The sequence below is a fragment of the Dryobates pubescens genome, chromosome 4 (genome assembly GCF_014839835.1).
Source record: "Dryobates pubescens isolate bDryPub1 chromosome 4, bDryPub1.pri, whole genome shotgun sequence".
Lineage (NCBI taxonomy): Eukaryota > Metazoa > Chordata > Aves > Piciformes > Picidae > Dryobates > Dryobates pubescens.
The window spans coordinates 12,324,420-12,351,869 of record NC_071615.1 but is presented as its reverse complement, the minus strand read 5'-3'; the positions used below and the strand labels follow the sequence as shown (position 1 = coordinate 12,351,869).

Sequence of the window (27,450 nt, the reverse complement as noted above, 5' to 3'; positions counted from 1 at the left end):
CCTTTTTGGTCAGTGCAGACCTTGAGTTTGTTTAAGAGCAGGGCTTCCTAAGTATTCTAGGAGCAGTGCTTCATTGTATGTTTGCAGAAAAACTGTGCAGTCATGTGCAATAACAGGCCCTACTGCTGCAGTCAGAGTAATTCAGGCAGTCTGCACACAGCAATGTGCCTTGCTCCTGGGAGTGGACCGCAAACCAGGTGAACTGTCCTGGCAGGCTGAACACTGAGTAATGTGGGTCACATTGGAGAAAATTTCACAGTGTTCTGCAATGCGATTCAGCATTTAAAAATGAGTGTTTGTTTTTCCTTAAGGTGTCAATTTATCTTATTTAATGCTGACTGAAAAAAACTGTTGCGATCCTGACCACATTTATTTGTAATAACAGTTCTTAGCATGAACATCATTTCATTTTTTTTGCACGTTGCTGTTGGCATTCTTCTGTGTGTGGAATTTCATTCTCAGTTTTAACACTTTTTATTAGATGGTTTTGTTTCTTTTAGTATACAGGGGGTTATAACACTTAAATGTACATCTAAATCAGCTGCAAATCAGCTACAAACACTCCTAGTTGTGATGATGTTGAAAGCTGCATGAGAACGCAGAAGACCCAATCCAGGTCTCTGAATACATAATTAAGACATGTTTGTAGTGCTCAGATAAACCTGTGTTACTCTTTCCACTAGCATCATACTAGATTTACACTGTTATTTTGCAATATAAAATGAGGCCTAAAGACTTTTCAGATTGTGCAAACGAAATGAAAAAATGTCCAGTGATGTAATAACTATTTTAGCAGGAGTTATTTTTGTTTGATCTGTTTCTTAACTGCTATCATTTTGAATAGTCTAGCAATCATTTCCAATAGAAGTAGATATTTTTGTTTTCAAAATTATCTGTGACATAAGCTCTTTCTATTAGAAAGTTGTACTTTTCTGTTATTTTTGCCAGAAGGAATCCTTCTTAATGCAGTTATTAACCAAGAGAAAAAATTTAGGCAGTAATTCCATAGCTGTACTTGCACACAGCCACTCCTGTTATTCCTTCTCCTTTCCCACTCTTCCTCTCTCCCTCCTATTAAGCTGTGTGGTGTTTGTAATATTAAAGTCTTGTGCATAATCGACAGTGGTTTCCAAACCAGAGATCTATGTCAAACTGAAAAGAAATCATATTCCCTGGCAATTGCCAAACTTGCAGTCAGAAGAAAACCAGTTTCATAAGGTCTTCATGAAGACTGAGCAAACCCAATGGCAAAGCAGAAATAACGCCTGCTCTGAACAGAACCCTTATGTGAAGCCTGCCTTCACATAATGCAAAAGCTTTTGTGGCTGACAGACAGTCAAGGCAGGATCAGTGATGAAGCTCACTTCAATGAATATTTAATAGTGTGCACACACACACAGAGGTCTTCTGCCATATTGGAGTGTTCGGTTCCCGCCTCTACCTTTGTTCCCAGGAACTGTAATCATAACCCTCACTTGTGAAAAAGAGAACCAACAGCACTGAGCTGCATGTCTTCCTCCCCCACTGTGGCATGTCCCCACCAAGGGAAGGTGAACTTTTTACAGGAGCCTCTTCCATAGCTTAGAAAGCTTTGCAGACTTTCCAACTATAGAAATTACCTATTGTACTTAATATTGTCATTAGGATGGGACAGACTGATTTTCTGCTGGTGACATTTTTGATGCTGTAATATCATAGCTACTACACATCAGATTGTGGTCTGTTTTGGTTTATCCTAGCATCTCTTTTTCTCTTATTCTTTTTCAAGTCATCTGTCAGGGGAAGGATTTGTGGGAAAATTAACTGTGTACATTACAAATCATGTCATTGCTCTTCCTCCTTCCATGCCAAAGCCCTTTGTTATCATAGTATGAATGTGTAGGAGTAAAGCAATGATCTCTGTGGCTTTTATCTGTGTAATTTCTCTCTTAAACACATTTGCTCTCTTTAGAACATCCTCTGTAGAGCCGAAATAGCAGACAGATAACTGCTACTATTTTTATTACATTGTTGGTAAAGGATTCATTTCTATCAGTTGTCTTATGAGTCGTCATTGGTATTCAAGGGTAATTCTGAGGAACATCATGCTACTGCTGTTGACATATATCCATGTACAAAGCTGAAGAGTATAACAGTTTTTGTGGCTTTGAATTTGGTTAGGACCCAAACATGGTATTATTTGTTTACTTAAGACTTTCAACATGGCTGAAACTGTAAAAGTCACACTTCAGATTAAATCTGAGCTTTATATGGGATCTCACAGTATTGCTATTTATCTGCAAGTGTTCACAGTTGCTTTCATGTCTTTGTGTTCATCCACTAGTCTTAAATAATGGGGGGAAAAAGGCACTGCAGAATGAGAAATGTGGTTACATGTACACTTATGTTTATAGTGATAAATAAAACAGCTAAGGAGAAGGGTGTTTAAAAAGGCTTGCAAGTGAAAATGCTTAAGGTTGTTAGACTGCCTTTGTGTGAGCTGAGCTTTGATTTTTATTGATTCACTTTTATTTGATGATATTGTCTAAGCATAAATTTTAACTCATGTCTTCACTTAATGTGTAAAACATCTCATGCATAATTCATTAATATTTCATAGAAATAGGTTTGACTACTCCATGCTTGATTTAGATGTACTAGTTTCCTTCCTGTGGCCATCACTGATTTCAGTAGATGGAAATAAAGCTGGTTACTGGAAGCTGAAGACTGCAGTCTTCAAAGACAGAAGACAAGAAGACAAGAGTAAAAAAACCTGAAAGACAAGTATTGTCTACTGGTCAACTGGACTCATCTTACTATTATTTTTTATCAGCCCATGGTGTGATCTCTCTCTCACCTTCTCTCTCTTGCCTTCTCTCTCCTTTCCTTTCTTCTTTTATTTCCTTTTCAATTCACTATCACAAGAATTATAAAAATCAAACTGTTTCCATAAGATAAACCTATTTTTTAACAGAAGGGTTTGAATTTTCTGTGACTTTTGTCTGTCTGTTACTTATATAAATGATGGATCATCAGAGAGGAGGATGGTCAAAGATTACACCTTGTAGTTAGCCTTATGATGGTCTTTCCCTCTGGATCCTTTGGTGTATGTCTATGTAAAATACAAACAAACCAGGCTGTTTTATCAGGTGCTTCACCTTTTAGAGGGTGGTGTTGCCTTGTGCAATTGGTGCAGTTGCAATCACAGGGTTTTCTACATAGTTACAGTGACCTTAACAGGAGATATTTATTCTTTGAGTGACATATTTGCAGAATCTCACTTTGGAGTTTAGTGGCTGCAAGCAGTTGGAGCACTGTCTAATGTCTCCTTTGGGATCAAAGAACTGTGAAGCTTCGGGAAATGCTGGAAGCTGTAGACTCAGAGATGTGACGGTGAATCTGCTGCCAATTATACTCTCCTTCTAGCCTACTATATCCAATCAATTAGATCTGATTTCATCCCACAGGAGACTACAACTTCCAGCATCACTGAAGGCTTTCTGGGTCTTAGTTTCAGGGAGGAATTTTGTTTGTTGTATTTTGCTATTTTCGTTGGCAAGAAGTTAAACTGGCTGAGTTATCTCTTCTTAAGTTGTGCCCAGTCAGTTCCTTGAAGTTCTGTGTGTGTGAGAGAGGAGAAGAATACATTTTATGGAAGAAATATCAAAATATATTAAACTGCAGGATCATAGGATCACAGGATGTTATGGGTTGAAACAGACCTCAGGAGATCATTAAGTCTAACCCCCCTGCCAAAGCAGGACCATAGAATCTATAGCAGGTTGCACAGGAATGCATCCAGCTGGATTTTGAGTCTCCAGAGAGGGAGACCCCACAACCTCTCTGAGGAGCCTGTTCCAGTGCTCTGTGACCATCACAGTGAAGAAGTTCCTCCTCATATTAAGATGGAACCTCCTGTGCTGTAGTTTGTATCTGTTGCCCCTTGTCCTATCACAAGGTGCAACTGAGCAGAGCCTGTCCCCTCCCTCTTGACATCAAGCCCTCAGATATTTATACACATTTATTAAATCTCCTCTCAGTCTTCTCTTCTCCAAACTAAAAAGCCCCAGGGCTCTCAGCCTCTCCTCATGGGGCACATGCTCCAGTCCCTTAATCATCTACACAGCAGAAAGTTTTATGTTTTCAGTTTTCACTTGCATGTCTGTGAACCTCTCCCGCAGCTGGGTTATCTTTCTCCCACTCCTGCAAGGCATTAGAAAGTTGGGGTTGAGGCATTTTTTAATGTTTGCAAGAAGCTCTAAAAAATATTACTCCCTTTGCACTCCCTGAAATTTAGGAAAGTTACTGTTACTGAGGCAAACTTGCAGAATAATGCAGCTGAATAAATACAGCTAATACCTCAGCATAGTGACTCTATACTGTAAAGCCGCAGGATGGACTCCATCTCTTACAGGTTAGCTGAGTGCAATCTGAAGTTGGCCTGTTCATACTTTCTGAATGAGTGTCCAAATGATGTGTACAAAAATGTGTGATGAGCTACCTTTATATGTCCTGGGACCTGAATTTCATGAAGGTGTTCACATACAAGTTCTCCATCTACTTGTAGCTTTAGGCATGTCAGGATTGCTTAAGTGAGCAATAACCATTAAAGCATGGAGTGAAAACATGGCTGATGAACTGGAAATAAGAATAATTTATGCAGAAAAACCTCTTTCTGCACTTTTCACATAAATAATAAAACACTGCAAAAGCACTGAAGGAAACCAGGATCATGTCATCTCAGGTGACCAAAAAAATCAAAATGCCACACGACATTCAGCAACAACTTTTAGTGGGACTGGCATTAGACGTTGTTCACTTTTGCCCTGAAATGCATTCTCTGACATTCTTTGGTGGGACAAATTTGGCACTTTGGAAAAAAGATTCTTTTGTTCAATAGTGGCCAAATAATGAATGGAGTGCCCCTGTCAGTCAGACAGACTAGAGATGTTAGGAGATGGATTGTTTATCTGTGCTTTCAGAAGGTGCATGTTCCTCTGTCTCATTTCCAAGGGGTCCTCTGCCCTCTGCTGATTATTCCTTGGTGGTGTGTATCTTGAAGTAGGACAGTAAAATTGTGATGCAGTGAAAAAATCTCATATGACTATAACCTTGTTGTACTCCAAGCATTCACCTGAGAACATAAAATAGGCACAGAATGTACTCTCATTGTTCACAGATGTAAATACCAGCAGACAATAAGTGGAAAAGGTGAATTTGGTCAGTGGCTTCTGGTCAGTATTTATGGGGTTCTGGAGGCTGCAACAAATAAAGATATTCCTAACAAGGAGTGAGTAAAATGCCCTCTTTGGTTGGATGTGTAAGGGTTTGGCTGCACAGTTTGAACTGGTTCATATGAAAATATTTCATTTTTTAAGTAAAATATATTCACACTGGCCTTTTCAACTCTCTTCTCCTGTTGTGCTGAAGCAGACACTCTGCAGTGCACACATTGCATTACATATGTGTGAACAGTCCAACTTCAAACTGTGATCTGCTAAGCTATACAGTCTGAAATCCAGGGTGCAGCTGTAAAATAGCTTCCTAGAGATCAAGCTGGCCTCACTACCAACATATTGGTCATTCTCATTCAGTAACACAGTGCAAATTAATGGCAATGGCACTGGTGTCTCTTTGCTTCACAAGTCCTTGAATCTTGGTACTGAATTTAATGCAACTACCAAAAGCAATTCAGGTTAGAGTTTACTGTGACTTGCTCCTTTTGCATGAACTTAATTTTCAAGCAGCCAGTTACTGAGGGATGAGTAGCTCACTTTTAAAATTAGACAGTCAAAGTTTTAGGACCTCCACAGTTCATAAAAGCAGCTGTGTGAAAATTAATTTAATACTGCATCTGGTAAAGCATCACTGTTTCAGTTATCTAAACGTCTTGCCACTTACAGCCAAATTATTGCTAGCTTGATGTCAGCATGGTCACAAACCTAGGCCTGACTAGCATCATGGAAAAACTTCTCTGTGACCTTGAGAGGTACACAAGAGATTCTACTTGGGAAGAATCATGGCCTTGAGAGTCTGGAAGTGGTTAAAATTTGAGTGTATTTAACTATTACTCCATACATCCAAACAGAAGGTGTGAACACGTAGCAGTTTCAGAATCTCTACTGTTCTCTGCTGAGAAGTTTGGAAAATGACATAGCACTTCTGTACTTTTGTTGTGAAAATTCTCTTGATTCTACAACTTGGCTACTACGGTTTGAAACTAAGAAGGATAGGAGAAAGCACAGGAAGATGGTGCAGTCCTCCTGGAAGAAAATGTCGCTGGAAGTTATGTTTAATTTAATTTAAGATTCTGAGAGACATTACACAACTTCTGAGCTGAAGTGCACAGTCTTTCAAGGTTGATTTAACTGTATGGTTATAATCTAGCTCCTTTAAAAACTTGTACCCAGACACTCAAGAAATAACTAAGTTCTCATGTAATAATTTGAAAAAAACAATTACATTCAGTGGCTCTTGGGCAGATGAGAGAAGTTTCTTTTGAGTGTTTCATCTCTCATTTCATTATGCTTAAGTAATTTTTAGCTTTGATGACTGGCTTGACCTAAATTGACATCTGCAGAAGCCTGGTATCAGTGCAAAATCTGTGATAATCAGCACATTATACAGTATCACCTTTTGAAGGAGAAATCCTGAAGTTACTGTATTCAAAACTCAGCAGAAAGCCATTAACCTTTGCCTTTTAAAAACAGATTTAAAAACACCATGTAAGATGCAAACAAGCAAGCTACAGCAAAGCTAAACTATTTGAGAAGAGACTTTGATGTACATTTTGTTAGAAGTCTGCTATCCCAGGGTCTGGATAAAGGACTGTCAGTTTGTCATGAAAATTTTTCTGGTGCTAGATTCTTAAGTCTGAACGTTCTCAGCTGTCTTTTTTTTTTCTGAGCTAAATAGCTCTCTCTGGAAATAGGCAGTGGCATGCTGCTCTAAATTCATGGGGAAATTGTGTTAGCATCCATATGTGTAAGTTGGGCAAGGGTTAGTGAGAAGCTCTTTACGAATGGACCCCCTGACTTCTTAATTTGTTGTTGTCTAGAAGGTGCCAGAAATGTAAGGTGATAAACTCTCCGTCTTCACATAGTCTGTAGCAGGTTTTTACAACCCCTGTAAACTATTATCAGCTTATGTTTCCAGTATCAAAATTATGTTGAAATATTTACCTGCCATTGTCTTTTTTCCTCCCACACAACTGTTTCTTTGAGGATATTCTCCCATTTGGTTTAAATAATAATGTATAATATGAATCAGTTACAGAAAATAGCCACAAACAGGATCTTTATCAGGAGCTTTACGATGCACTAATTGTTTGCAATCATAAGGCCTCAGAATATTCCTCCAGTGACCTACTAATGCACATCCTGCAGAAAATCTGTAAGCTCCTACTTCAGAAGCATGTTGTCTTTTTGGAAGTATTTAGCAGGTGTCTAAATTATACACTTTAAATGTGCAGCACATCTGATGTTTGTCATTCGTGCAGATAGGTATGAAAAATGCAATCTGAAATGCATAGGTCGGCATATGCAGGGCGTAAAGAGCTAGAGCTGAACGCTGTGCCTACAACACAGGTAAAACTGGCTGGAAAATGGTATCCAGTAGGTATGGTGTGGTTTTGTATGCATATACAAACACACATGCATATGATCACCAATTCTTATAGGTCATTTTCTTACCACTAATTGTAGCCCTCCTGTTAATTTTGTAGTCCTCATATTAATTTTTAATACATTTCCCACTGAACATGACATTCTAGATGAAATTCTATCATGAAGTAGACCAGATGAGCAAGACTGTTTTAAACTTTGAAGCAGAATGTCAGCTGACAATAGCAAATGCAACATGCTGATCTAACGAGGAAGTCATGCATCGTGTTTCTTACTTACCAACTGCCTTTAGAGAGGCGTACTTGTTAAGCTCTTTGCCTGGGGGCTGTTGCTCATACGGGTTTGTGATCTGTCCCAGGCTGGGATATGAATGTTGATGTGCCATCTGGGGAAGGAGGGGAGATGTTGGCATGACATTATTCATCTGTGGTGGATCTGTATTAAAGAAAATTGACAAGCATTAAGGAAAAATAAATCAGTCTTAAGGTTTTAACATCATTATCCCAGTGCAGGTTCTAGAGGATATGTCATAAGATTCAATGAGGGTATATTTAGACTGGATATTAGAAAGAAATTCTTTACAGTAAGGATGGTGAGGTACTGCACCGAGTTACCCAGGGAGGGTACCTGACTGTAGGTATCACAATGTCCTACCAAGATAACTTCTTCTCCAACAGACATATCTAAAAGCCGAAGCTAATTACTGCTTATGTGTTTCATGCCAGCACTTACCCCATATCCATTCTGTAATTGATTGATTCCTTTTCAGTAGTTAACACAGTCTGGATATTTTCCTTGGTAAGATATACCATAATATATTAGTTATTTTTAATGTTTGATTCCAGCCTCTAAAAAGTTTGGTCAGAATTATATGCTGCAATCAGTTTGCAAATGTACCTTTGCTCAGATTTCAGCATTGTCAGCATACCTTTATTGGAGAGTCATTCTCCAGACTTTGGAGATACTTGGAGCCGATTGTTAATCCTAGATCCTTATCACAGCTTTGAAAATAACAGATTAATGCTTTTTTCTCCTGCAGTGAAACCATGGTACTGAATTGGTGACAATGCAGTAACTCTCAGAACATCAAGCACAGGCTTATGGTCATGTGTAAAGAAAGCTGGGCAATTAGGGGAAAGAAGGCTAATCATGATGGAGTGGGTGAACCACCCCCCAAGTGCCCAAAGGATCTGGCAGGAGCCAAATATCCCTGAAGTTTGACAGGATTTTAAGGACATTGAGCCACTTGGATTTCCACAGCTGATGAATGAAGCTGAATGCATGAGCAAGAGCTCCTGAAGCCTGTGAAAAGGTTTACTGCTGGTGTAGTTTTTTCTAGGTGTGTTTCTTACTTAGGTCTATCATTTTTGCTCAGTTATCTCTTTGTAAGTAGTGAAGAAAGTTGGGATGTAATGAGGGAAATTAATTTGGTGCACTTGTGTTTTGTCCAAGTGTTAGTGGCAGACTATGCTGTTACTCGGTTGCTGGGTTACTAATGTTGCTGAGGTTTTGTTCCCTTGGTGTTTATGAAGATACAAAGAAATGTATTTTCCATTTGCAGATCATCTTTGACTTCTGTTTTGTGTTGTTAAAAGCCCCAGACTTTCCTGAATTATGAAATTAATGACAGTCATTCTTTCAGTGTCACACTGACTTCATAGTGCCTCTCACTTATACTCAGATTCTTACACAAGACTAAATCATCACACAGAGGACACAGTTCACATTACTTGTTCTGCTGGCCATTTGCACAAAGTAAATTGAGCAAAAGGCCAAAGTCTGGCAAAGTGCATTGAACTAGATTGAAGAATGATTCCTATTTATAAAGAAACTCCCATTGGAATGAACTCCTAGGGCCTAGAAGGAAAATCTCAGCTTAATATATCCATCCGCCTACATCTGTATCATACTAAAGTTTAGCTGAACTGTCTGCAACTGGTGAATGAACGTTGCATTTCTTTGCAAGCTTGCCAAACCTTCTGTGATCTGATTCCTTATCTTTGGGTTTCTAGAAAGAAATGAGCAAATGGGACATTTACATTGTTTTCTTCTCACACAGTAAATATAATAATGATGAGTAAAATCACCTATATTTGGATGCTATTTAGTAAATGTGCCTAATTGAAGTAACAATGGTGCGATTCAGCTCCTGCAGCCGGCACAATGATGGGCAGTGGGAGTCTAACCACTAGAGGGAGCCCGACTCAGCCGGGAGCAGCCCGCGGGTCGTAAACAGGACTTGCTTTGCCTAGCTACGCTGGGGTAATCCCCGTTCGTACCTAAAGAAGATATTGGCCTCGGCAGTTCTGTTTTGTCCTTGCCAGCCCTGCTTCAGTCTCAGCAATACAGATCAGGGATTCACTCAGGAAATAAAGAAGTTTCACAAAAACTGCTTTGCAAGACCTCAGTGTGAAATTCAAGATCTTTCCATTTTTGAGACTTGGACATTTTTTTCCCTGCAATTGGACAAAAATATTAAGTGTTAAATTTTGAGGAGAAGATCACAATCTATTGCATTATTCTAAATATTTTGAGATAAAATGGATGGGTTTCAGTTGGAAGAAAGTTTACCCAGAAAAATCCCTACCAGCTTTATCATTGACCTCTCATGCTAAGTTACATCCTTTATAATTATAAACCAGATATTCTGTGATTGGTATTTGCAAATAGCTGGCTTCGTTGAATGGGGACAACTTTAACTTGGAAGTTGTGGCTATGCTGATGCATTTCTTCTGTCATGACCCTGGTAGATTGTCTAGCATAGCTGTGTTCCATATAACCAGCTGCTCTGTGCCTCTGCCAATTTATGTATTTATTTTTGAAAGACAGAGAATGCGAACATCACAAAGAGTCAAAAAAATGTTTGTGCTGCAGCTTCTAGCATGAATAGTCAGACCTGATTAGCAGTGGTGATACTGTTACAAACCTGCATGCTCACAACCTCTCTTATATTCTGTTGAAGCAAGGAAGTATGATGCCAGGTTGCTCCCTACCTCCCAAGACTTTGAGGAGTCATTCTGAACATTAGTAATTTGCTCTCTGTCCTCCTACCACTATTTTGTAAAAGCATTCTGGAGCTCACCACACAGAAGCTAGATGTCTGCTGGGCAGAAAATGAGACATACGGGGGGGGAAAAATTCTCCACAAAAGTCTTCAGATGCTGAGCAGTGCTTTTGACTGTTGTTTGCCTCAGTGGTCTAGGGATAGAAAAGTTTGTGGGAGGCAAATGGGGCTGAAAATAAGAACTGGAAGGAAGCTGCACTAAAACCAGTGTAAAGCTAGAGAAAGTGGAGTGAATATCATATCCCCCAACACTGAGCCTTTGGAAAAAGCTAAGGTATTGGCTTCTAGTCACATTTCCAGTAGATGATGAAGGCTGATCATTAGGTTATCTTTTTATTATCTTGACCTGTATCTCAGCCTGTGTGATTGAAACTTGTATCCAGATATCAGAAATAGCAGTTCACTGTGTTTTTCCAGTGAAAATGCTTTTTTTGTTTGGTTGGGTTTTTTAATTGTTTGTTTGGGTTTTGCTGAGTGTTTTCAGCCCTCCCTCACTGTTAATTTTGGAGTTGCTTTAGTGTGCGATATAGTGACAAGAATAATGTCATTAGTTGCTGTAGTTATGCATCACTCTATCTCATTAAGATGTTGTCATATCCAATTTATGCACTTCATTCAGAAATCAAGGAATGGTCATCTCAGCAATTATTAAACACAAATAACCCAATGCAGAAACACTTGACACACATGTATGGATGCAGTAGAACAAGTCAAAAGCCCCAAAACTTCTGTGTGTTTGTTTATTTTGAGTTTTACATTGTTTATAGAGTATATTGTTGTGTTCACCTAGTGATTTTTCTTGTCAAGAAGCTTTCAGGGTTGTGGGAAGTACTCAGGGTTAGAGGATGGGATTCATAGATTCATAGAATGGTTTGGGTTGGAAGGGACCTTAAAGGTCACCCAGTTCCAACCCCCCCTAGCATTTGTAGGGACACCTTCCCCTAGACCAGGTTGCTCATTGCCTCATCCAACCTGACTGCTAGTAGGTGGTTAGCAAAAATGAGGTTGTTCACTGTTTGAGAGCCAACAGCCTGCCATGAATATCCCTTAAGATACCACTACTCTTCTCCTCTTCAGCCATGGGAGAATTAAACCTTTCTATAGAGTGGCCTGGGGATTTATTCCTTTCTGTAACAATGAAGTCAGTGATTTGGTGCTTGAAGACTGGGAAAATGAAAAAAGCCTCCACAGGCACAGAATGGAATCTATTAGTAAATGAGCAGTTAGAGGTATAAGGAAAAGAACAAATGAGACAGGGGATGCTGTAACAAAACAGGAGAGGATGGGGGAAGGGCAGCAAAGTAGAATGAGGTTTTGCTACAAAAGCCACCTGCAGACACACATACAAAAGAAGTGAGAACAAGACGGACAAAAGAAGACTGTGAAGTCAAGGGCGGGGGGGCAGGAAAAATTCAGAGCAAAATATAATAATAGCTGAGCATTTTCAGATACTCAGGAGAAAAAGATATGCCCTGAACTAACTGAAATTGAAAATAACAGCTATGAAATCATGATAGATATGAGTGATTGCTCCTCTCCTATCTGTAACTGCACTGCCACCAACACACATATTTGCCTCTTTGTTCTTATTGTATGTAATTACAAGATTATCTCCTCCAGCACTGCAAATTCATGCTCACTTTCCTACAACTCTCACCAACAAACCGCAGATATGATGAAAGCTGTGGGATTTTAACAACTTGATTGTGCCTTTCAGACCAATTCCTTCATAGATAAGATGACTTCTTCAGTCATGGGACTGAGCCTCCTTTTGACATGAAACTGAAGTCCTTGGCCTATATACTTGTTCTTGTCTCTCTGTAGGTTGTCCCAGTGCAATTGAACTGAGCTTTTGCATGCATGCATTTTCCTACACCAATGTGACTTGAGTGATTTCTCTCTTTGTGGGTATTTTATTGCCATTGTCATTGTCTTTTGATTTAGATTCTTTGCCCCTTTCTTCAGATTTGCATTTTTAAAGGACGTTCTTGTTCCCATCCAGAGCAGCACTGATTTAGGAGGATACAGGAGTTCTGCTCTACAACAGTTGCTGCATCAAAATGAGGCTGTACACCCATTAGGTAATGTGCTGTTTGTGCACATATAGAATATACATAATACGTGTAGTCCATCCAGTTTAGTCCACCAGTTGTGTGACATTAACTGTTACAAATCTGTATGTGGTCTTGTTCTCCACATAATCAGGAAATGGTATTTGAGCTCTTGTTAAATTAATGTTACTCTGCAGCAACATTTTCCACATTCTAGTACAAGTCCTAAACTGGAAAGTACGCCTATTATCTGAAATTAATATCTCTGCCTTGCAGTTTAACTGGTTTTGTATTTTACCAGGAATAAATGTTCACAATCCAGCTTCTGTACCTATTATTTTGTGTGACTTCCCCCCCCCCCCCCCCCCCCCCCCCCCCCCCTTTTCAAATATTAGCTTCTTTTCTGAAGTAAATAATTTCACTCCTTTTGATCATTCTTCATCTGACAGTCTTTCCATGGTTTGATTATAACTGCTGCCATTTCTCAACATTTGAAGCCTTGCAATGCAGCTTTTAAGATGAGGCTCTACCCTTAGTTGCACATGGAGTTGTGTTATTCTGTATATAATGGTATCATAAGTAATCCCTATAAGTCTCTGTCCCTTACGACATGCAGACTTTCTTGTTTTCAGTGATGCACAAGCCATGTGAGTAGTCATATTTTCCCTAAATCTCATAGTTCTGAGACAATACATATTTTTCATGGCACTTTATGCTAGCCAGTTATTTGCTATGTCTCTGCACTGTATCATAGAAACATTCCTGTAACACAGACAATGTACCCGTCTAATCACCACCACAAAAAGGATCTGAGATGAGTGGGATGGCATTTCATCCAGACAAAAAAATGTTTCTGTTTAATGGAAGTGACAGTCTACGGTGTAGATGCCTGTCACCAAAAATACTGTTTTGTGCCTTTCCCTGTCCCATCAAGCAATCGTAGGAGTCAGTCCTATGCTACATGCTCTACTCTTGATTCTCCAAGGTGCCACTGAACGCGAGTGTCACTCAGCATATTGACATCTACTGCTGTATGTTTTCCGTCCACTTCCTACATGATTAACCTCTTGCTATGTTGCTGTCTTCCATGGTAGAGGTTGCATGGTCTTTCACATATGGATAATTTCAGTGGGCTTCTGAAGAGAAACTTTTTTTCCCCAAACAGAAAAATATTTGACACAGGAACATCTTCAGTTACACAGATTCAAAAAGGTATTAAACTCCTTATAGCACAATGGTGTTGTGGGCTGTGCTGACAGCATGGAGCATAGGCAAGTGAAATATATCCCCTGCTGCAAGTGTTTATGAATTAGCAGGGTTCATAATGCTGACGGACACCAAAATTCCTGTTGGATCAAATTGAAAATTGACAGGAGATAGGATGGTAGAGTGGCTCTTAGCACCTTGTTGATCTAGTTTGAGACACAGGTCAACAGGATTATTGTGGATACAGTCTTTTTGAGAAAGCATTACTGTAGGGAGGTTCTTGAGCAGATATTCAGAGACAATGTCACTCATCCTGATGTGGGGAAAATGGTCAAGGAGCCAGGCCAAGAAATCCATGGTGCTCTGCCCATGGTGTATATCATAGGAGGAACTGACTTTCCTCTAGCAGGAGAGGTAAATTGCAAATATCAGTGAGCTCAATAGTCAGAGTGCTGTTGTTACTCAAACAATGTCCTGTTTCTCTTTTGAGATGGCAAAATTTGCCAAATTTCCTTCCAGTGCAGTGGAATTCTGTGCTGCTGTCACATGAAGGCAGTGCTGTGTACATGCTCAGAAACAGATGGACTCTCTGTTCTGAATACTTTCATCTGAAGTGCAGATGAGGACAACAGCACTAATTTTACAATACAGATCCTACCCTTTCCCCTCAGTTTAATTTTCTATTTCCATCCTTCAGACACTCACCCATGTTGGATTATGTTTCTTTGAATAACAGTTTTTGAGGTGAAGTGAAACGGAAGAAAATTATAGTAATGTGGCCAAAGAGTTATGGGACTCCACTGCTATCTGAGTCCAACCAGGGAAGCGCATACAATCTTCCTGAAACAGGGTTGCCTTCTCACTTTATGTTTAAATCTGTGCCCATGAGTATTTCTGAACTCTGTGTGACAGGTTACAAATAGGGAGAGAGACAATGGCATTTTTGTGTATCAGTCAAATTCAAGAGCTGGTGACTGAAGCTTCCCACTATCTCTGAGGCAGTGAGGTGCTGAATTCTCTGTGGTCACAGTGATCTAGGAGAGGTGTCCTTCATCATGGTCAGGTTTGGGCTCTTTTTTCTGGTTAGACTCCCAAGTGTGTAGGAGCAGAGTTCTGTGAAATCAGTTGGCTGCTTTACTGCCATCCTGGAAGGGTGGGTGTGGGTTATCACTGGCCTTGTGACTGAAGTGGCTGGAAGCCTCTCTCCTGCTTTTCGTTTCCCGTGGGCCCCATGCTGTACAATTTCACTCACATTCTTGTAATATTTTCTGGGTGCTTACTTTGCAAAAGCACTACAGTCTGAGGTTGGTTTTCCATGAAGACTTTCATTAAGTGACACCATATCTCCTTTTATGAAGGTTATTTTTGTGTCCTCTGAAGGTTTGCTTTTCCTTCATAATTACAACCTCACAGACTTATAATCCTCTGATAGGATTTGTGACTTTGTAATCTTCTCTAGAGCAACCCATTGTATCTTCACAAACAGGGGATTATAACCTTTAAGAAGGCAATAAGCAGATGAACTCTTGAGATACCAAGACCCTGCTTTCATATCAATTTCCAGTGCTTGAGTTGTGGGAGGGCAGGGAGCAGTGCTGTGTTCTCATTCCCACCCATGTTTTTTGTTTCTTTCCTCTTCTTTTGCCTCAAGTAGCAGAGCTTAGAAATTAATTAAACCCACCAGTTATACACACTTTGAGCACTGCAAATATCCTTAGCTATGCAAATTAAGAAATGATAAATTCAGTGAATGTGACTTACACAGCAGAGGGTTGGGTTTTTTGCCCTGAATAATGTTCTTTACACTTTCCCATGAGGTATTAGTTGTTTTACAAATCAAACACCTCTGTACCTTTTCACAGAAATAAAAAGAGTCTGCTAAGATGTACCAGCCACCTCGATTCTTTCTTTTGCCTGCTTTGTCTTTCAATGAAACTACTTTTCTTTCCACAATTAATATACTTGATGGGAATGAGCCTGTCATTATAATGCTTATTCTAAATGTTTATATCCTTTGTTTATTGTTTGCTCTTACTATAATAGTTATTGATGACCAGTAAGTGGTACACTTTTAGGCAGCTTGAATATATGTAAAAATTCCCTTACTTCAGACATTCCACTAACTTGTCTGTTAGCTGTCCTCACACAGCAACTCTTTAGAAGAAAAAGACTAGGCTTTTTCTTGTATTAAAACTTGAAAAGCAAATATGAAGCTGTAATATCCACTTATGGACCTCTTCTTTCCCAATCTGCATGTGCAAGTCTTACTAATATTGGTGCCATTTTTGATTTGCTAGTCTGTGTTAAGCAGAAAAACCCTCAGAGTATGAACTGAAAAGGTCAGTAAAGAATCAAAGTTCTGTTCTCAGAGAAATAACCATAATTTGTTATCTTTTGGAACAGCAGAGAACAAAATTTACAACGATGGGGTAGGATGCATGTTATCTGGTTGCATAGAAGATTCATATGGCTGGCTTTTCAAAAGATTCTCTCATTTATCCTATACTCCTCCCAGGAAGAGCTACATATACTCTTGATGGATGTTAGTCGTGTTTTCAAAAAGCCTTCAGTGAGGGGCTCTACAGCCTCCCTGCACAACCTGGTCCAGTTGTAATGCTGTCCTCACTGTTGGAGAGCTTGGCCTATTATCTGTTTCACATTTCCTTCAAGGCAGTTTAAGTCCATTACTTCTCTTATCCTTCAAGGATAAGAGATGATTACTATCCCTTGTGCTGCAGCATTTTATGTATTTTGAAGTCTCTTCACTACAGAATAACATTGTTTTCTGTCTTCTCATACAGGATAATTAGAGGTTTCAGAAATCTGTTCTTTCTGAAGACATCTTGAGGTTTGCCATCCCAAATCTTCTTGTGTTTTATGTCTCGCAGGATCTCCACTTATTTATGCAACCTAGCATACCATTTCTTCTCTGGCATTAGCCTGATGGTGTTGATCCTCTAAAGTCCAGAAATCCATTTATTTCAGACTACTCCTTAACATCTCCTTCCTGTTCCATGTTCATTTACAGGATTATTCTTACACATAGAACCTTACAATTCCTTTAATAAGGAAACACCTTGTTTTTTCCCACCAGTTTTCCATTTGTTAGTCTTTCAAAATCTAATTCTGTCCTTCAAGAACTTTAACATCACTTCCAGCTTGGTGTTGCCCACAAATTGAGTAAGTGTATGTATCCTCTGTCCCCTTGTCCTCATTAATGAAAATACTGTGCAATATTTGAGAGAGAATAAATGCCTGCAGAAGACGGGTCAGTGTATCTTTCCATTAAAACCCAAAAAAAACTCATTGGGGACTATTTTCTGAATGCATTCTTTAGACATTTTTGCACCTACTTTCTGGAAACAGTTTCTGAAATCCTATTGAAAATCAAGATTTATTTTATCTAAATTTCCCCCCCCATCTAAAGGGCCTTTTACATTGTCATGGAAGAAAATTACTTATATTTAGCTCCATTTGTTCTTGACAAATCTTTATTAGTTGTTATTCATTGCCATGTCTTGACTAGATGCTCCAAGAAGTTTGATGAATTAACTGTTGATTTATATTCCTTCCTCCCTTTCTTTCCGCTGTCCCTTAATTCAGTAATTAAATGATTACTAAATTATTTTGTTTGTGTTCTTTCTTCTCTTTCAAGGCTCTACAGCAAAGCTTTTTGTTTGCTTGGTTTTTGGCAGTTTGTGGAACTTCATCCATTGGATGATTTCTTAAAGACAATGGCACTTAAAGGACTCTTTCTGTGAGCAGGATCAATCTTTCTGGGCCATCAAGTACAAACATGCTATAATTTTCCCAAGTGCTCTTGAAAAATGTGTTTCCTGTCCTCAGGTGTGTCCTCTGCCTTTACTTATGATGACTTTGGTTAGTTTCTCAAGACTATTGACTTTTTTTTGAGTGCTGAGACACCATCTCCTGAAAGGGCCAATTTGGTTCTAATATCTGAAGATGCTAGCTTTTAATACCTAAAATTAAACAAAAATGAAGTCTTTTGGAGTCCTATATATCTTTCCATAATTGGGACATAGGCTATCCTGAATCAACAGGAATGTTATTTTCCTTTTTATCATTTCAGTACTGTTCCCATTTTATTTTGAAGCTTTGGACATAAAAGGCAACTGTGATAGCAGCCGTCTCAGCCTCTGTGTTATTTTAAGAACCTCTTATGTGTAATTTCTGTGATCAATAATGTCCATGCACATACGCTGACGTGCAGCATAAAGATGACCTAGTTCTATTTCTGCATTTTAACAGCCTTTTGTAGAGTGGTAAGTCTACTGTTAAAGGGACAATGCTGAACATATGCTTCAATAAATACGAAAATTTTATTGTTTTGATGAAGCAAATTTCAATGGCTTTAGAAAGACTTCACCCTCCTGAACAGAGGTTTTTTGCTTAAATGCAAATATTTTCTTCTAAATAGTCTTTACTGAAAGCAGTTATCAAAGTAACTGCAGTAGTCTAGGCACAGGTCACTCTGTTCCTCTGAGAATAATGGGCTACATTATCATAGGCAAGTTGCTTAGTCCAGAACAACTCTTATTAATAAAAGTTATGCAGCTGACTTGAAGAGAGAGCTGGGAAAAGCCTCTATCTGTCCAGTGGTGGAAATAAGAATGAATTAGTTATGTAAGGCTGAGCATGTGAGATTGTGTGAACTATTGTGCTATGAGCTGGAGATGTGCTACACTTTTTTTGGGTGCAGATGTACATTAACCCAGGCACATACTACTCTTCTGTGGCATGGCAGCAATAAAAAGAGAGGAAGATGATTGTCTCCTAGTTGCTGCTAAGTTGACTTAAAATAAAAGGTGTCCTACTTTTCTGATTACAATATAAATTCCCCCAGTGTGAGTCTACAGCAAAGACTCTGGCCTTTGTAAATGATTCATTGGACAATTTATTTTCATTTCTTTGGAATGTTGTTATTTGAAAAAAATATCTATTAAGTCTTTCAGCTCCTGGGTTGTTCCTTATATGGCCTCTCTCTACTTACTCTTCTGCTCTTTATTCTCTCTTATTAGAAATTGGAGCACTGTATAATGTGTAAGTTGAGGCAAAAGTATGAAAATGTAGATCCAATACTTTGGAAACTGTCTTATTTAGGGCGCGGTTTTGATCAGTCTTTACTTTGTTCCCAGTGAAACGGAGATTTTTCAAGAATAGCAGAATCAGACAAATTTAGAATATTTCAAAGCTCTGTCTGAACGCATTTTATGAACACCTACTGTAATGGAGTTGGGCCAATATTTAGAAACTGAATTGCAGTTACTCAACATCTCTTCTGTAGTGATACCTCATCACATTTACAAATGTGGTGCTGATGAATTAGATTCACACTGCCTTTCATAGCCTCATCACAGCGCATGTCGAGGTGTTTATTTGTGCTCCTCATTGCTAGTGTGCCTTAACCTCATGCAGAAGCCCCATAGCTCAGCGAGAATGTCTCAGCCCATTCATCTTTTTTAACCTTCCTAATTAGAAACACTTCTCATTAATTTCTTCTTCAGAGCTGTGTTGTATAACATTGTCACTTGAGAGTTGGCTGAGACCACCAACCTTTTCCACAAAAGCCACTGAATAAAAATGAGTTGAGTCCCCTGCAAATGAACGTGGGCTAAGTTTGCACTGATGCTTTGGAAGTGGGGTGGTTGTTATCCCATGACAACTCCCTGAGCTCTGGTTTTGTCTTTCATTAAACCATAGGAGCATTATTTTGAGTCCAGTATATAGTATTTTCACCAGCATCTGTATTTGTGCAGCGTGTTTTTTTTCTAAATGAGACAATGCCCTAATGACTGACATTTCTGGCGTAAAGGAGTTCACTTTGTTTATTTAGTTACAATCCAAATAAAAAGCTGTTGTCCCACAGTCCTTTGCCTTTCAGCAGGGTGAGTTGGATGGGTTTACCAAATGTGAGAAACCTTTCAAAACAGGACCTCTTCTCTCTTGATAAATTGGTACTCAAACAGAAATACAGGGTGTTTGGTTTCAATAATTACTTACAGTGGCACTACATCAAAGGTAAGTTCCTTTAAGAACCATAATTAGCTAATACAAAATGATGAATGCAGGACTGGGACAGTTTATTTAGCAATGATGCTAATTAACAGTGCTGTTGAACCCAAGTTCATCTTGGCATGAAGACAACATCCAGGACAAGTGCCTGCCTAATGCTACCTGCCTCAAGTAAAACATGTCAGAAGACAGGCTGAATGGGAGACCCAATTTATATCCCTTTAAATTATGACCTTTGTTTCATTTCTGTTTCATCTCCTTATTAGCTGGACTGTTGTCACCCACTGGTCTTTCACAGTGTAGTTCTTCATCTCAAAAATAAATTACAGGCCGAAAAGGAAAAGTAAAATTGATGCTTCTATTCTCAGCTAGTTCTGGTTATAACCTATTACTCTGCATGCGTTATTTTAATGAATTGCAGAATGCCTCTTTAGCTTTCTCAGAATGTCTTCCAAGAACAAGGCTTTGTGGACTCCTGCCAGGCACACACACATATGATTTGTATGCTGTCCTTTTCTTTTCTTGATAGTAGCAAAACTGTTTTGGCAACAGCATTCCTGCACTTCCTTCAATTGCATTTTGCTCTGAAACTTGTGGAAGCTAAAGCCTCAACCTTCTGTGCTTTAGTGTCAAATACAGTCAGGTGCTGAGGGCCTGTTTTCTGTGGGCTTTCATTTATGACAGCTTAAATGAACAGTCCCTGGAAGAACTGAAACTCTAAGCACATTAATATCAACAGGAGCTAGACGTGAGGTCAGGTTTTCATCCCTAGGACTGTTACCTGTGTGGAAGGCTTTGCTCATGAGCAAGATGCTTCCTGCACAGCAATGAACTTTTTCAGGGTTACATAGATTTTAATGAAAACTTTCCCATACAATCTTATCATTATTTATTTATTCCTGATGTGATAAGAATTTGCCAGGCAGAAAAAGGCACAGTCCTTGCTTCAAGGAGAGCCTGCTGGAAGCTGTGATGTTTGGATGCCCATGAATTTCCTCTGTAACCAAAGGCTATGTCCTTGTATTAATTCTGTCAGAACTATTGCTTCTCACAGCGTGTTAGTGTAAATAATCTCTGTTTACAATAATGGATCATTACTCAAACTTCCCACAGAAACTGAATATGCTGTGAATGTGTTTCCTGTTGTTTTATTGTATTTTACCTCCAACTTTAATTAATGATACTTCAGGAAAATTCTCTCTGTATTGTATGCTTACAGCCAGAAATACTGTGGTTAATAGTTCCTTTCCCGTATAATTAAAGAGAAATCACATGGCAATAATTTAATAGTCCCTTCTGTATCTTAATTATGGATTTTTTTACCATGTTCCTATCTTTTGTGTAATATTTGACACAAAACCTACCTGGATGCATTCCCATGTGAGCTGGTATAGGTGACCCTGCTTCAGGTTAGACTAGATGATCTTTTGAGGTCTCTTCCAACCCCTAACACTCCATGATTCTGTAATTTGTATGACCTATTAAAAAACAGTCATGCTTCATCCAAGTCTGGTTCTTGCTGATAGTTGTAGGGGGTCCCTAGCATGGTAGGTAGGGTAACCAGCCTCCCTTTCTCTTTCCAAGGAGAGAACAAATAGTCATTAAACAGCCACAGACTCAGAATTCAGTGCCTCAATTCCTGACTACACCACTGCAACCGTGTGTGCTCATGGTGAAGTCACCAAAAGACCTACAATGTAAATAGTGCAACTATTGTATCTTTTGGAAGCGCTTCATATACTTCTGCCAGTGGTTTTTACATTTGAAGGTGGAGAATTATTGCACTACAACAATGTCTTTTTCATTTTAAGTGGTCTGTACAGAGCTTTTGCTCATTGCACTGGCCTGGCAGGATGGATTCATGTATGGTTAGAAAGCAAGGTAGTATCATGAGGCAGCTTAGTTGGAATGTTTCCATTTTGAATGAGAAGAAATGGTTGAAAGGTACAATGCTATCCTACAGCCCTGTTTCATCAAATAGTTGGAAATAAAAATCAAGTCAGACAAAACTTTGTAAGCAAGGAAATAGCAATAATGTCTGCAAGTCAGAGGAGTCTGCTGTTCTAAGGCTGCACATTTAGTACTGAGCCTTTCCGCATCCAGTACAATCCACACACAATGTAATTTTTAGCCAGCAGCTCAGATGCCTATATTAGAACTTGTGTTCTTAATGCACAGAAAGTATATGAACAAGTAACCCTTGTTTGATTTCAACCACAAGATCTTTTTGATTAAATTTCCTGTCTAGGAGAATCACTTATATCTGCAGAGGACCACTAATGATTTGTTATATCCTCTACTGCTTAGGGGAATTCACGTCAAAAAACCCCCCACAAATAAATGAAAAAACTTTGAAACACAGTTTGTCTTTTGTTAAATACGGTATACGGTGACAGGAATGGCTCAAAGCTGCATTGGGGAAGGTTTACGCTGGACATTAACAAGCATTTCTTTACTGAGAGGGTTCTCAAACACTGAAATAGGCTTCCTAGACAGGTGGATGGTGTCCCAAGTCTATCAATGTTTAACAGGCATGTGAACAATGCCCTTAATAATAAACATTAACTTGGTCAGACCTGAAATGGTCAGGCAGTTGGATTAGATTATTATTGTAAGTCCCTTCCAGATGGAGTAGGTCTGGCTTTTGTTCTAATCCATTCTGTCTGAAGTTGAGAAAGAGGCAATGAATTAAACACCTTTTTTCCAAGAAAACTTTTTTTTGCAAGAAAACTATGTTTTCTAAGCTTCAGGATATTAAAATGTGAAGCCTTTCTATGGAGCAAAGGTGAAAACAGGTGCTGTAATTTGTAATGAACACGTTGTTCTGCTAGCAGCAAGGTCACTGACTTTTTGTTCGTTTTATACCAGTCTGCCTGGGGAGCCTCATTGCTCAGCCACTGATGTCATCTAGTGTATAACAAGATAACACAAACAGTCTAAAGGGGGAAGAAAAGCAATATATTTGCATTTTAAGTCTGAACTTCTCAAGTCTCAGCTCTGGATAGGACTACATTTGAGTTAGAAGGTCCTCTGCATATGGATGTCTCAGCAGGGACAGCTGTGTTTGGAAGAGCCCAGCACTGATGCTTCTAAAGCCAAGCCAGCCAGCCTGCTACCAGTTTGATTATGTGTACTCTGGGTAATCATGTTGTGCATGTAGAGACATTCTGCATGTGAAGTTCTAGCCCAGTTGAGGGCAAGATGGGACAAGAGCAGAGTTTCACCCATAATATTTTATTTTCTATATGGGATCCATTTGATAAAAAGTGCTTGAGCATAATGTATTAAACATCTAAAGCCATCCCCACAGTGGCACTATGCAGGCGCTTAGGTAAAAACTGTGTATCCCTCAGGCTAATCCATGATGGTGGATTGTATGCAGTGGGGTTTGAAGAAAACCCCAAGTTTCACTAATCTTTCTAACAGGAATTGCTGTTTTCAGGAATCAGCCCCTGCACAGTTGCAGGGAAATAGTAAAGATTGGCATGAGACACTGGAAACCATGCTATAAAATTGTCTTATATCTTCCTCCAAATAGCTTTAGTTCCTACCTATTTTTGGGTAGAATTCAATTAAGCAATATCAGAGTCAATATCAACAGTACAAAATGATATAGCTGTACATAACTGTAAGTAATGGGAGCTATTAATAATCTAAATAATTGTAGTACTTTTGTATGTTATTGTTGTGCTTGCTTCCAAAAGCAGAATTGAGATGTGCTGAGCCTCTGAAATTTCAGCAATTATTGTGCATTAGCAGCAGTTTTATGTGAACCAACCACCCACTCCCACATTTTTAGCTGTGTAATACCAAACGTGTTTAAATGTGTTGTATCTAGCGATCGTATACATGCTTGTTTCATCTGGAATCTCTGTTCTGACAGTGTCATGCATTTTACATGAGAGCAATACTATCATTAGGTTAAAGAGTTAAGAGGCTCTGGACCCTGAAGTCCATTCTTACTTTGCCTATTGTGGTTGCTGTGCAGATACTGTTGATAATCTGTGTCTTACCCATAACTACACGAGGAGAATGATGCATTATGAAATAAGCTATGACCACTTTGATTTCAGGAAGAAAGTCTGATATATTTGCTCCATCAAAAGAGTGAACTTGTAAAACCCATAGGCTGTATAAAAAATACCAGCTTTGACCCTTGGTTGGATGAGTAGGTGTATAAAAATTGCGTGTCCCAGTGGCTTACTTGCTGTGCCAGTACTTGCTGTACTGGGTTTATAGACAGGAAATCCTGTGACAGTTTTATTTTGGTGCAGTACATCTGCAAATCCTGTGTTAATGTTGCATAGAAAGAGTTAAAAACCACACAATGAATTAGAAATACATACACAGGGCAGATTAAGGTAAAGTAGGTGTTTGCTTGGGGAGATTGGCCACCATCTCAAGAACAAGACATTTGAATCCTGGAATCAAGGTGTTTATTTTCTGAGAGCACCAAAGCTAGAAGAGTTAATATAAGGTAATAATTCTGAGCAAATACAAAGGACATATAAATTAATGATTTGTTAAATTCTGGCTTCACTTATATTTTCCAAAACACCTGAAGCTGAAGGAGTATATGCAGCAGTAAAAATTCAGGCCTGTGGCTCAACACTGATAAGTCTCAAATGAATTGTTCTGATTTTAAAATGAAGTGCAATTAGAACAGGCTGTTGAAGTCAACTAAATGCCAGTATCGTGACCCTCATGTAAGGAAAATATTGAGTCTTAATTCTAGCTATGTAAAATTATATAAAATTCAGTTGTGAATTCATGTTTTCCTATAGTAGTATCAGTGAGGGGAAAAATATGCAGAAATAAGTGTCTGTGGGCAATTCAATTATAATTGCTGCTGGCATTAATGACATTCATTATTCATGTTTTTTCCCCACTCCTAAATAGCATAAATCATTACTAATCTTTTTCACTCTTCAAGAAGGATAAAATGAGAACTAACAATTTTAATATTGTAAATTCATATGAATATAAGGTTTTTCTCTTGTCCTGAGTCTTCAGAAACAGACTGTAGTTCACAAGAGTCTTAAAGATTCTTGTTTATTCCTTGTTTGTTCTTAGTGTGAAATCCATTGGGCTCTAATCCCCAACACATTGAAGCCTATGGCGTCAGGCCTGGGTCCCAAGAACGTGATGCTCTCAAAAGAGTGGATTTGTAAAGGAGTCTGCTAGAGAATTCCAGCTCTTGTGGAATTCGTGATTTGGAGCCTCTGCTAAATCTGGTCAAAAATGCTTTGACTGGAGAATGCTGATTTGTGAAGATCAAAGCATTACCCAGGGGCAATTTGGTTTTAACCAAAGGCTAATGAAAAATGGACAGGTTTCGAATGTTCGTTCGGTCTCTCTCAGCTGATCTGCCAAGTACCTCTGCTGCTTGCCCAGCCAGCTGATGGCAAAGCAAAAGCTCAGAGCTGCTCCCCAACTCCCTCATCTTCTGTGGCACATCTGACAAGCTGCTGAGGAGACAGCTCCAGCTCTTGGCTGTTGTGCAGCTTTCCTGGTGCACTGATGTGGCACTGGGATTTTGGCTTTTCAGTTTGCAGCTCCTCAGCAGTCAGCTGCCCAGCTCCACAGCTGTGTCCCACCCAGAGAAGTGCAGGACAGCCAGAGCTTCAGTGCTGGACTGGCCTTTTGTGAAGTGCCAAAATATTTAGTTTTTCTCTAAACCAGAAGTAAATGAAATTTCAAAACCCTTCCAAGCACAAAGTATAAACTGTTCCCATTATTTTATTACTCTTAGTTGTAAGCATTGTGATGCTTTTTCCAGTAGTGAACAATAACAAAGGGATGCATATTCAGTTGTTACTGAGCAATGCTATGCATCCGGAATTCCTCTGTCTTGCAGCTACTATCTCCAGATCAGCCTATAGTGCAGAATATATTCTCCTGGCAAATGCATGAGCAGGAAAAAAAATAAATAAATAAATAAATAAACAAAAGCAAAGCATCACAATCTTTTGAAAATTCAGTTGCAGTGGAAAAGTATCCTTCAGTAACTGAAGTTCTAATAGGAAATAATTCAGAATTTTGTTGACCTTTACATGTTTAGCCTCTGTGTAGGAATGAACTGTTTGAAAAATGTTTCTAATTCAGTTGTCACAGACAGACACCAGGCTTGTGGCTGATCTGTGTCATAAGCATGGGCTTCATTTTGATTTTGTACAAGCACCAAGCTTGATCTTACACTGTCTCATCTGCCTGTTCACTTCTATTTCCTCACAGACAAAAGGCTGCTTGGACAAAAACTATGCATGTGACTAGGATAATGAGGATAATGAAAAGGTAATCTTGGCAATTATTGTTGCTTACACTTTCAAAACCAGACCCTGTCTTTTTTCCAGGAGCTCCACTGTGCCAAGCTGGTTGATGAAGGATACAAACATACTGCTTCTGTGCACACATACATACATACATACATATAGGACAGAGAAAAGTGGCTTTGATCTATATGCTTGTAAACAGCAACAACATAGGCTGATGCTTTCTACACAGACAAAGGTATGAGACATAAGAAAAACATTTATGACCTATAGAGCACAATAAAACCACCAACCTAGACTCCAGCTGTAGCTGGTAAATATGTCATGCCACTTGCTCACTGATTTGAATTATTTTCCAATCAAAAGTGAGCTCTTGATTCATAGCAGCTAGCAGGATGGGATATATTAAATTGTGACAAAGGAAGGAAACACAAGGAGTAACACAGAGTGATACCGTAAGTCCTCAGTTCAGCCAGGCCTCCTCCAAGCAGAGAATGAAAGAGTCATATATTTAAGAAACTAAGTATTTCAGCTCAAACTGAAAGGGCTTGTCAGAACCCCATTGTTATTAGAAACAAATAGTGACAATAAGCAACAGTATATAACGTTGTGGAGAAATATACAAAGCTAGAAACTGATTTTCTGAATGTAGTTTTCTAGTTTTCCTGTTCTTTTTTGAACAATGCTTATATAGGTGAGACAGTACTCTGCCCATAGAAGAACCTGTTTCTGTATTTCATTGAAGACAAAGATATAACTAGACCATTAAATTTTGTTACTTTTCCACAACTTCCACAACTTTTTTGGAGCTAATGTAGCTCTCCTTTTGTTGTGGACACAAGGTCCACAGTGGTAGCTGAGGTTGTTTACAGTTAGACTTGGGCATCCTGCAGGTGCTCATTATGAAACACACTGCTAGGTAAGCATGTCAATTTGTTACGCTAAGACAGAGGAGTGTCATTGGGTGGCCAGGTGCTGCACTCTGTAAGCAGCTCATTCAAAGGTCATCTCTTCTCCTGTTACTTAGTGTAAAAATGCCCCAAAGATTATGCATCAGGGGTGAGATTCTCTCTTGTGAATGGAGCAAACATATAGCCAGTATGGCAAATGGGGCTTATCTATCACCATATAAAAGTCCTCAGAATATTTTGACTGGCATCCCCTAAATCAAAGTGGCTTTTCTTTCATAGGCCTGCAGGAGTAATAGCCACATCTCGGGCTCA

The 27,450-nt window shown here is 39.0% G+C and overlaps 1 protein-coding gene across 3 annotated transcripts in view; it reads right to left on the bottom strand.

The window, feature by feature from the left end:
- The window catches only part of SHISA9 (shisa family member 9), a 180,486-nt gene that overhangs the window by 11,180 nt on the left and 141,856 nt on the right, over nt 1-27,450 (bottom strand). For all 3 annotated transcript variants that reach the window (XM_054180593.1, XM_054180592.1, XM_009907929.2), the window contains one exon: nt 7,881-8,036. In XM_054180593.1, the coding sequence (XP_054036568.1) occupies nt 7,881-8,036 (156 nt within the window). The remainder of the gene's footprint in view (nt 1-7,880; nt 8,037-27,450) is intronic.